General features: G+C 46.8%; 1 protein-coding gene across 5 annotated transcripts in view; it reads left to right on the forward strand.

Moving 5' to 3' along the window:
- Window positions 1–12,252, forward strand: part of DECR2 (2,4-dienoyl-CoA reductase 2) — a 38,586-nt gene that overhangs the window by 13,341 nt on the left and 12,993 nt on the right. For 4 of the 5 annotated variants that reach the window (XM_048866198.2, XM_048866197.2, XM_075132875.1 and 1 more), the window contains exons 5-7: window positions 3,957–4,092; window positions 5,161–5,285; window positions 7,740–7,833. In XM_048866198.2, the coding sequence (XP_048722155.1) occupies window positions 3,957–4,092; window positions 5,161–5,285; window positions 7,740–7,833 (355 nt within the window). Of the gene's footprint in view, window positions 1–3,956; window positions 4,093–5,160; window positions 5,286–5,848; window positions 6,732–7,739; window positions 7,834–12,252 lie in introns of those variants that run through there. The other variant, XM_075132877.1, reaches the window with a different exon arrangement.

The following is a 12,252-nucleotide window of genomic DNA, read 5'->3' on the forward strand; positions in this document are numbered from 1 at the left end:
CTAGGTCAGCAGAAGAATTCTCTTGACTTAGGCCTCAGTCCTGCAATTGGATTCTCATAGTGACTCTTTATGCTTGCATGGACTTTATTGTGCCTGTGCAGACCTGATGGCAGGACTGGGGCTTCATATTGTAACTCTGTCAATAATGAGATGAACCTCTTTAGATCTGTGAGATTCTTGGAGGGTCTTAGATATGCTGCAGTATAACAAGACTTCATACAAAAGGGAGAATGTTTTGTTCTGTAAACCATTTTAAACACCAACTCTCTTTTCATTCAGTTTCTAGAGATGATCCTGCAATTACAGGCCGGTAAACCTAACTCCAGGCAAATTGGTTGAAACTGTAGTAAAGAACAGAATTGTCAGACACTGAGATGAACATGATATGTTGGGGAAGAGTCAACATGGTTTTTGTAAAGGGAAATCATGCCTTACTAGTCTATTAACATTTTTTGAGGGGGTCAACAAGCATGCGGACAAGGGTGGATAGAGTGTACTTAGATTTTCAGAAAGCCTTTGACAACTTCCGTCACCAAAGGCTCTTAAGCAAAGTAAGCAGTCATGGGATAAGAGGGAAGATCTTCTTATGGACCAGTAACTGGTTGAAAATAGGAAACAAACGGTAGAAATAACTGGTCATTTTTCAGAATGGAAAGAGGTAAATAGTGATGTTCCCCAGGGGTCTGTACTGGTACCAGTGCTGTTCAACATATTCATAAATGATCTGGAAAAAGGGGTAAACAGTGAGGTGGCAAAACTCCTCAAAACTACTCAAGATAGTTAAGTCCCAAGCAGACTGCAAAGAACTACAAAAGGATCTCTCAAAACTGGGTGACGGGGCAACAGAATGGAAGATGTAATTTAATTTTGGTAAATGCAAAGTAATGCACATTGGATAACATAATCCCAACTATACATATAAAATGATGGGATCTAAATTAGCTGTTACCACTCAAGAAAGAGATCTTGGAGTCACTGTGGATAGTTCTCTGAAAACATCCACTCAATGTGCAGCAGCAGTCAAAAAAGCTAACAATGTTGGGAATCATTAGGGAAGGGATAGATAATAAGACAGATAATATCCTATTGCCTCTGTATAAATCCATGGTACCCCCCACATCTTGAATACTGTGTGAAGATCTGGTCATCTCATCTCAAAAAAGATCTATTGAAATTGGAAAAGGTACAGAAAAGGACAACAAAAATGATTAGGGGTATGGAACAGCTTCCATATGAGGAGAGACTAATAAGACTGGGACTTTTCATCTTGGGAAAGAGATGACTAAGGGAGAATATGATAGAGGTCTATAAAATCATGATTGGTGTGGAGAAAGTAAATAAGAAAGTGTTATTTACTCCTCATTACACAAGAAGTAGGTGTCACCTGATGACAGGTTTCAGAGTAGCAGCCATATTAGATAGCTAGTGGCGTTCTGTTATTTTCTTTGTTGGGCCTGTCCTGTAGTAGGTGACTTCTGGGTACTCTTCTGGCTCTGTCAATCTGTTTTTTCACTCCAGCAGGTGGGTATTGTAGTTTTAAGAATGCTTGATAGAGATCTTGTAGGTGTTTGTCTCTGTCTGAGGGATTGGAGCAAATGCGGTTGTATCTTAGAGCTTGGCTCTAGACAGTGGATCATGTGGTGTGTCCTGGATGAAAGCTGGAGGCATAGTGGAAACCTACTGATCGCTATACTTACCTACATGCCTCCAGCTTCCATCCAAGACACACCACACGATCCATTGTTTACAGCCAAGCTCTAAGATACAACCACATTTGCTCCAATCCCCCAGACAGAGACAAGCACCTACAAGATCTCTATCAAGCATTCTTAAAAACTACAGTACCCATCTGCTGAAGTGAAAAAAACAGATTGACAGAGCCAGAAGAGTACCCAGAAGTCACCTACTACAGGACAGGCTCAACAAAGAAAATAACAGAACGCTCGTTCACCTGCACATCTACCAATGTGATATATGCCATCATGTGCCAGCAATGCCCCTCTGCCATGTACATTGGCCAAACCGGACAGTCTCTACGCAAAAGAATAAACGGACAGAAATCTGACATCAGGAATCATAACATTCGAAAACCAGTAGGAGAACACTTCAAGCTCTCTGGCCACTCAGTAACAGATTTAAAGATGGAAATTTTGCAACAGAAAAGTTCAAAACAAGACTCCAGTGAGAAACTGCTGAGCTTGAATTAATATGCAAACTAGGTACCATTAACTTGGGTTTGACTAGAGACTCGGAGTGGCTAGGTCATTACACTTATTGAATCTATTTCCCCATGTTAAGTATCCTCACACCTTCTTGTCAACTGTCTAAATGGGCCATCTTGATTATCACTACAAAAGTTTTTTTCTCCTGCTGATAATAGCTCATCTTAATTAATTATCCTCTTACTCCACTTTTTCATGTTCTCTGTATGTATATGTATATCTTCTTAGTATATGGTCCATTCTATGCATCCGGTGAAGTGGACTGTAGCCCATGAAAGCTTATGCTCAAATAAATTTGTTAGTCTCTAAGGTGCCACAAGTACTCCTTTTTGTATCACCTGGTGAAATTAATAGGCACCAGGTTTAAAACAAACAAAAGAAAATATTTCTTCATACAACATATAGTCAGCCTGTGGAATGCTTTGCCAGGGGATGTTGTGAAGGCCAAGACTATAACAGGGTTCAAAAAAGAACTAGATAAATTCATGGAGCATAGGTCCATCAATGGCTATTAGCCAGGATGGGCAGGGATGCAAAACTATGCTCTGAAGTGTCCCTAACCTCTGTTTGCCTGAGCTGAGAATGGGCAACAGGGTATGTATCACTTGATGATTACCTGTTCTCCCTCTGAAGCACCTGGCACTGGCCACTGTCAGAAGACAGGATACTGGGCTAAATGGACCATTGGTCTGACCCAGTGTGGCCATATGTATGTTCCAGGTTGTTGGCCTTTTTCCCCATTAGATGCCCCTGTGTGGTCCTCCTAACCCGTATGATAATGATGTCTATTGAAAGCATTTTTTAATGGGTGCCGGTTCTGTGTTTTCTGCTGGAGCTTTGAGTTTGCCTTTTAGTAAATGGCTTATGAGAGATTCTCTGTGAGATTTCTCTGGAGACTTATCCGTGGGAGGAGGATGGAAAGAACACAGAGAGAACATCCCATAGTCAATGTGGCTCAAGAGGCACTGATGACTCTTACTTGGCAATGAAACAGAGGAGTTAGAGATGAAAAGATCTAGCAGCCCGGCCCTGAGGGCCTGAGCAGGATCGCCTTCCGTGCTTTGTTCCCATTCAAATGACACATGCAAGGACTCTTTCCAAAGTCTGGTAGATCTCACTGTTAGGAAGCTTTTATTGAGCTTACATTTTACTTTTCTTAGTTTCATTCTATTGCTTCTAATTACATCCCCAGCCTAAACAATTCCTCTCCATTACACCCGTCAGATACTGCCGACTGTTATCACATCCTCATTAGGCGTCGCTTAGCCAAGCTTAAATTTTAGCTCTCTCAGTCCTCCAGTGTAAACCAGTGCCTGCAGCCTCTATTATTTTTTGTTGCTTCTCTCTTGGATCCCTCTAATGTGTCAATATCTCTCTGGTAATACAGTGCTCAGAAGCAAACGCACGTTTCTGCTGTGATCTTTCCAACAGAGCCTCGATGTAAACATCCCACGCGCTCGACAGAGTAATTTATAGGTTATAGTACATACAAGAATCACTTCACCAACCACCAAAATGCAGCTCCTTCTGGGGTGGGACATGGCAGCTGTTTAACAACACAATCATATGATGAGAGACACAAACAGCTGCCCCAGGTCTTGATAGGGACGGAGCATGTCCTTCTGCCTGATATGTCCTTTTGCTGATGCCAGAGTATGAGTCTCCCCTCTGGTTCCTAACAACAGGAGGTAGGACTGGGATCCCTCATACAAAATCTTTCTTTCTCTTTTCCAGGCTGCCAAGAAGCTGGAGGCTGCTACTGGTCAGCGATGCCTGCCTCTTTCTCTAGACGTCCGGCAGCCCCAAACCATCCTGGCAGCGGTGGACGAGGCTGTGAAAGAGTTTGAACGAATTGACATCCTCGTTAACAGTGAGTTGCTTGCGAATCGGGGGAAGTGACAGGATTTTACAAACCCACGTGTTTCAGGGAACAAACTCATGACCAACTGAGGGTCGGGAAGAAATTTGCCCCCCTATGGAGGCAGTGTTCTGTTAATGTCTGGGTGCATTGCTGTCACAGGTACCATCGTCTGAATGCTGGTCACACTGGAAACAGGATGCTGGACTAGAAGGAATATTGCTCTCTTCTGGGCAAAGCTTCCTATGCTCTCACTGCCCTGTGGGAGCCTGCAGTGCCAAGTGACACGAGAGGCTGGGAATACTGGTCCCATGGAGGTAGCGGACTGACAACTGTCTGCCAGAAAATGAAGCGAGGAAGGGGGCAGTCAAGCCTCATTCCCAACCCAGCAGAGTTCCCTACTCATCTCTGTTTGACTCTATCCTGTTCTGTATCGCCCACTTAAGCAGCAATTTAAGCAGCCCCTGCTTGGCTGATCTGGAAATCGATTGCAGCCAACCCTTTGATATCCAATTGTCCCAGTAGCGTTCTTCCTCAAGAGCCCTGGTGTGGTCACCCGGGGCACTGCTCTTCTCTGAACAATGATCCCTTCACCCAGTTCTGGGATATGCTCAGCTACTGTATGTAAAAGTTTATCCCTGCCTGAAAGGTCTGTGTGCAGCTAGCTGCTCTGCTGCCCCAGAGAGCTAGGGACTCCAAAGCAGATGCTGTAAGACTTTGGGGACTTTCCTGAATAGCACAGTAGAGGCCTGAGGGGCACTCTTAAAAATGTCTTTCGCTAACTAAAGTGGGGGCAGCTAAGGCAAGTTACAGTGCCTCACCTAAACTGAGGAGCCAGAAGCCATTAGAAGTTGCACAGGGCAGCCTGTGTCAGTGTGGCTCTGGATTGGTAGTCTTGAGGTGGATCGTGTGTTCTCTATATAGTGAACAGTTAGGAGGATTGTACACGTGCACACACATCCTGTCCCTGCTTCAGAGGAAGGGAGGGAGCAGCACCCTATGCTCACCTGGTAATAGATCATAGCAGTCTCACTCCCCCGCTCCCCACTGACTGTGCTCCTGGATGCTCTCCCTCTCCAGATGCTGCTGGTAATTTCCTGTGCCCGGCCAGTGCTTTGTCCTTCAATGCCTATAAGACAGTGATCGACATTGACACCCTTGGCACCTTCAATGTCTCCAAAGTGCTCTATGAGAAATGCTTGCGGGTAAGTTCATCCTACATCAGGGAATGTGCTGCTGGAAAGTCTGTCATGTTGATAAGGAGCGTGTCTTGGGTCCTACCATGAATAAGCTATTAATAAAATCTTTGCTTGCTATTACAGCATTAAACAGTTACCGTGTGGTCTGGGGTTCAAGGGCATGTTATCACTAGTGACCCCCTTTGTACCAATCACCTCTGAAAAAATCTCTTTAACCTTTTATTAAAGCACAGAGAACAGTGAAAGCATTTGAAATGTAATGTATTAATTGTCATACTGTTCCTTAGTCCCTTTCCCTTCAACTGCAGAGAGTCTTTTATGGGGGAACCCCCCTGTTTGCCAGGCGTTTAGATTGGGGGGTGGAGGACAGGGAGAGAGAGAGAAAGAGTTAACTTTGGATAGTCTATTGAAGTCCAGTCCTGTTTCCCTTGGACAAAACAAGATGAACACGCGCTTGTATCCATCCTTTCAGAAAGCAACTGCAAAGATCCTTTCCCTAGCCCATTGCTCTGACCACATCACCCCTCTCTCTTTCCATCACTCCCCTGGATCCCTCTTCTCTAGCACAGGTGTCTCCAAACTTTTTGAATCGCGCACACCCCAGGGCCAGCTCTGGGGAATCAAAAAAAAAAAAGAGCTGCCGCCGGCGTGCCACCGAAGACGGAGCGGGGAGAGCCGAGCTGCCGCCGGCGTGCCGCCGAAGACGGAGCGGGGAGAGCCGAGCTGCCGCCGGGCGTGCCGCCAAAGACGGAGCGGAGAGAGCCGAGCTGCCGCCGGCGCGCTGCCGCTGCCGGAGCGGGGAGTGCTGAGCTGCCGCTGGCACGCCGCCGAAGATGGACCAGGGAGAGGCAAGCTGCCGCCACTGTGCCACCGAAGACGGAGCGGGGAGAGCCGAGCTGCCGCCACTGTGCCGCCGAAGACGGAGCGGGGAGAGCCGAGCTGCCGCCGGCGTGCCGCCGAAGACGGAGCGGGGAGAGCCGAGCTGCCGCCGGCGTGCCGCCGAAGACGGAGCGGGGAGAGCCAAGCTGCCGCCGGCGTGCCGCCGAAGACGGAGCGGGGAGAGCCGAGCTGCTGCTGGCACGCCGCCGAAGACGGAGCGGGGAGAGGCAAGCTGCCGCCACTGTTCCACCGAAGACGGAGCGGGGAGAGCCGAGCTGCCGCCGGCGTGCCAGCGAAGACGGAGCGGGGAGAGCCGAGCTGCCGCCACTGTTCCACCGAAGACGGAGCGGGGAGAGCCGAGCTGCCGCCGGCGTGCCAGCGAAGACGGAGCGGGGAGAGCCGAGCTGCCGCCACTGTTCCACCGAAGACGGAGCGGGGAGAGCCGAGCTGCCGCCGGCACGCCGCTGAAGAATCAAAGGTCCCGGAGCGCTGCTGCCACCGTGCCAGCAGTGCTCATTTGGCGGCGCTCCTCCTTCCGCGCACCCCCACAGATGGTCGTGCGCACCCCCTGGGGTGCGTGCATCCCACTTTGGAGACCACTAGCATATCAAACATAAGCCCTTGCCATCACTTCCAAGGCCCTGCTCAGCCCAGCCCCGCCCCACCTATCATCTCTTATCCAGTATCGAAAGGCTAATTTCAGCCCACAGCGGACCCACGATGGCAACCTCCATCGCCCACTCATTAAACTTTCCAACAAGCCCCTTTGTGCTTTCTGCCAGGCTGCCCCTCCTGCTTGGGAGGAGCTCCCCTTAAACACCCCCAAAGCAGCTGCCTCCTCCTCCACCAAACCCTTCCTTAGAACTCCCCTTTGCCGTGATGCATACAAAACACTTGACAGTGGTTAGGCTGCTGGTGTGCTAAGACCACAGCCAATCATGCTGATTAATCTTGTCTCATTGGCAGCCCCATTTTATATCACCTCTGTCTCCTCGTGTCTTTCCTGTACCTTCCATCCTCGCAGAAGTGATCGGAGCAGCAGAACCTTCCCCAGACACAGCCATTCACCTGTGACAGTGAATGTGGTTTGGGCGGCCTCTAGAAAGTGGCTGCCTGCAAAATGTGGGTTGTGCGTAATTCTGGGGAGAGGGTGACCTTGACTTAGGAGAAGTAGATGGAGGGAGGCGACATGAGCCAGTGAAACACTGATTCTCTTTCTCATCCCAAATCCTTCCAGCTCCTTCACTTTTCCTTGAGGCCTCTAATCTTCTGCCATCTCCTGCCTCCTCTGGGTGCTTATACCTTTCTAGAAACGGGCTGCAGATTGTTCTGGAATGTTCCAGCATAGCCCGGAATGAGAGCTGTCCTATGCAGATCCCAAGGAGGGAGGTGTTCAGAGAGCCAGGCAGAGATGGCAGAGCCACAAGAGTTGGGCAGACAATCCCCATTCATCACCAGACCAGTTTCGCCTTCAGGGTATTTCTCTGGTCAGTCTCTCTGTTCCATCCCATGCCCAGGTCCTGTTGCCCCAGCAGATGATATCTCTGCTCTGTTCCCTAACTCCCTGTCTTGTTTATCCAGGACCATGGCGGGGTTATAGTTAACATCACAGCGACTTTGAGCTACAGAGGACAGGCTCTCCAGGTGCATGCTGGGACAGCTAAGGCGGCTGTAGGTACAGTAAACACACCTGATCCATTTGGTTCCTTTTTGTGTCTTTTCAAGCTGCCAAAGCCCAGCCAACATACTGGTTCTTTCAGAGCCTCTGATGGAGGGGCTTGGAAGAACAATACTAGGATCTTGCATAGTAGTCCCCTTGGTACAGATAGGCTGAGTCAAGCCCAGAGCTCTGCGGCACCCTCCCTGACCAGGCTAAGAGGGGTACTCAGCCTGGCTCTCTAGGGTGGCTTAACCAGTTATTCCCCCCTTGTGCAATCTCTGTACTTGCCGCTTTCCAGGATGTGACATTGCAGAAAAATTGTGATGACACAGGATGATGCATTCTGGGATACCATCAGCAAACCGTGGTTGTGCAGAAAGGAAAAGTATATGAAAGGAGACTAATGAAAGCTGGTTTGACTGTGCACCTCCAATCCCCCCCCCACCACGCACCCCGACTGCGGAGCCTTCCGCAGATCAGAGCCTAACAGAAACTCACTACTAAGGGCCAATCCAAAGCCCATTGGAATCACTGGGAGCATTTTCACAGACTTCAGTCGGGTTTGGATCTTGCTCTGAGTGACTTGCCAGGGTCACATTGAGCTGGTGACAGCATTATGTTTAGAACCCAGGCCTGTGCCGGGCTCAGTCCAGCAGACCACACTATGCTGCCAGTCTCCCCGGCTTGTTAATGCCAGACGACTTAAGTCACATGGCCTGTGGGACACAAGCACAAACTCACACGTTGTCAGGGCGACTGCTGGGACCAGCTGGCAGATGGCAGTGATAAAAGGCCCTCCGTCAGCAGGCAGGCACAGCTCTTTGAAGGGGGTATCTACAGAAGGCCAGCTGCTTCCCCAGTCCTGTGCATTCTGACTCCTCTTCTTCATTCAGACGCTCAGCACCCGTCGTATGCCTGATCTGCCCTCCCCGGCCCTGCCAGTAGTGCTCAGTGCTGACTTGCAGCAGCCGTGCTATTCCAGCCTGTCCCCCTGCCCCCCAGACCTCTGCTATTCCAGCTCTGGATACACCATCTCCTCCACAGCGCTGCCTAAGCCCCTCAGTCCTGACCCACAGGACCCTCTGCTAGTCAATCCCGACCACTTTCACTCCTTTGCTTTTAAACATAAGAACATAAGAATGGCCATACTGGGTCAGACCAAAGGTCCATCCAGCCCAGTATCCTGTCTACCGATAGTGGCCAATACCAGGTTCCCCAGAGGGAGTGAACTTAACAGGTAATAATCTAGTGATCTCTCTCCTGCCATCCACCTTCACCCTCTGACAAACAGAGGCTAGGGACACCATTCCTTACCCATCCTGGCCAATAGCCATTAATGGACTTAACCTCCATGAATTTATCCAGTTCTCTTTTAAACCCTGTTATAGTCCTAGCCTTCACAACCTCCTCAGGCAAGGAGTTCCACAGGTTGACTGTGCGTGGAGTGAAGAAGAACTTCCTTTTATTTGTTTTAAACTTGCTACCCATTAATTTCATTTGGTGGCCCCTAGTTTTTAATATTATGGGAACAAGTAAATAACTTTTCCTTATCCACTTTCTCCACACCACTCATGATTTTATGTACTTCTATCATATCCCCCCTTAGTCTCCTCTTTTCCAAACTGAAAAGTCCTAGCCTGTTTAATCTCTCCTCATATGGGACCCATTCCAAACCCCTAATCATTTTAGTTGCCCTTTTTTGAACCTTTTTGAATGTCAGCATATCTTTTTTGAGATGAGGGGACCACATCAGTACGCAGTATTCAAGATGTGGGCACACCATGGATTCATATAAGGGCAATAAGAGATTCTCCGTCTTATTCTCTATCCCTTTTTTTAATGATTCCTAACATCCCATTTGCTTTTTTGACCGCCACTGCACACTGCATGGATGTGTTCAGAGAACTATCCACAATGACTCAAAGATCTTTCTCCTGATTAATTGTAGCTAAATTAGCCCCCATCATATTGTATGTATAGTTGGGGTTATTTTTTCCAATGTGCATTACTTTACATTTATCCACATTAAATTTCATTTGCCATTTTGTTGCCCAATCACTTAGTTTTGTGAGATCTTTTTGAAGTTCTTCACAGTCTGCTTTGGTCTTAACTATCTTGAGCAGTTTAGTATAATCTTCAAACTTTGTCACCTCACTGTTTACCCCTTTCTCCAGATCATTTATGAATAAGTTGAATAGGATTGGTCCTAGGACTGACCCTTAGGGAACACCACTAGTTACCCCTCTCCATTCTTAAAATTTACCATTTATTCCTACCCTTTGTTCCCTGTCTTTTAACCAGTTCTCAGTCCATGAAAGGATCTTCCCTTTTATCCCATGACAATTTAATTTACATAAGAGTCTTTGGTGAGGGACCTTGTCAAAGGCTTTCTGGAAATCTAAGTACACTATGACCCCTGGATCCCCCTTGTCCACATGTTTGTTGACTCCCTTCAAAGAACTCTATTAGATTAGTAAGACATGATCTCCCTTTACAGAAACAATGTTGACTTTTGCCCAACAATTTATGTTCTTCTATGTGTCTGACAGTTTTACTAGTTTCAGCTAATTTGCCCGGTACTGACATTAGACTTACCGGTCTGTAATTGCCAGGATCACCTCTAGAGCCCTTCTTAAATATTGGCGTTACATTAGGTATCTTCCAGTCATCGGGTACAGTAGCTGACATAAAGGACAGTTTACAAACCATACTTAATAGTTCCGCAATTTCACATTTGAGTTCTTTCAGAACTCTTGGGTGAATGCCATCTGGTCCTGGTGACTTGTTACTGTTAAGTTTCTCAATTAATTCCAAAACCTCCTCCAGTGACACTTCAATCTATGACATTTCCTTAGATTTGTCACCTACAAAAGACGGCTCAGGTTTGGGAATCTCCCTAACATCCTCAGCCGTGAAGACTGAAGCAAAGAATTCATTTAGTTTCTCTGCAATGACTTTATCGTCTTTAAGTGCTCCTTTTGTATCTCGATCGTCCAGGGGCCCCACTGGTTGTTTAGCCGGCTTCCTGCTTCTGATGTACTTTAAAAAACATTTTGTTATTACCTTTAGAGTTTTTGGCTAGCTGTTCTTCAAACTCCTTTTTGGCTTTTCTTATTACATTTTTACATTTAATTTGGCAGTGTTTATGCTCCTTTCTATTTACTTCACTAGGATTTAACTTCCACTTTTTAAAAGATGCCTTTTTATCTCTCACTGCTTCTTTTACATGGTTGTTAAGCCACAGTGGCTCTTTTTTAGTTCTTTTACTGTGTTTTGTAATTTGGCGTATACATTTAAGTTGAGCCTCTATTATGGTGTCTTTGGAAAGTGTCCATGCAGCTTGCAGGGATTTCACTCTAGTCACTGTACCTTTTAATGTCTGTTTAACTAACCTCCTCGTTTTTGCATAGTTCCCCTTTCTGAAATTAAATGCCACAGTGTTGGGCTGTTGAGGTGTTATTCCCACCACAGGAATGTTAAATGTTATTATATTATGGTCACTGTTTCCAAGCGGTCCTGTTATAGTTACCTCTTGGACCAGATCCTGCGCTCCACTCAGGACTAGATCGAGAATTGACTCTCCCCTTGTGGGTTCCTGTACCAGCTGCTCCAAGAAGCAGTCATTTAAAGTATCAAGAAATTTTGTCTCTGCATTTCGTCCTGAGGTGACGTGTACCCAGTCAATATGGGGATAATTGAAATCCCCCACGATTATTGAGTTTTTTATTTCGATAGCCTCTCTCATCTCCCTTAGCATTTCATCGTCACTATTACTGTCTGGTCAGATGGTCAATAATAGATTCCTACGGTTATATTCTTATTAGCGCATGGAATTACTATCCATAGAGATTCTGTGGAAAATATGGATTTAAGATTTTTATTTCATTTGATTCTACATTTTCTTTCACATACAGTGCCACTTCTCGCCCCCCATCCCCGGCACGACCTGTTCTGTCCTTCTGATATATTTTGTACCCCAGAATGATTGTGTCCCATTGATTGTCCTCACTCCACCAGGTTTCTGTGATGCCTATTATATCAATATCCTCCTTTAACACGAGGCACTCTAGTTCACCCATCTTATTATTTAGACTTCTAGCATTTGTGTACACGCACTTTAAAAACTTGTCACTGTTTATTTGTCTGCCCTTTTCTGATGCGTCAGATTCTTTATGTGAATGTTTCTCATCTGATCTGGCCCATACGTTATCCTCTTCCATCCTCTCCTCCTGACTAAACCCTAGAGAATCTCTATCAATAGACTCTCCTCTAAGAGAAGTCTCTGCCCGATCCACGTGCGCCTCTGCAGCAATTGGCTTCCCCCATCTCTTAGTTTAAAAACTGCTCTGCAACCTTTATAATGTGAAGTGCCAGCCATCTGGATCCAATTTCGTGTAGGTGGAGCCCATCCTTCCTGTATAGGCTCCCCCATCC

Source organism: Caretta caretta, chromosome 10 (assembly GCF_965140235.1).
Source record: "Caretta caretta isolate rCarCar2 chromosome 10, rCarCar1.hap1, whole genome shotgun sequence".
Taxonomy (NCBI): domain Eukaryota; kingdom Metazoa; phylum Chordata; order Testudines; family Cheloniidae; genus Caretta; species Caretta caretta.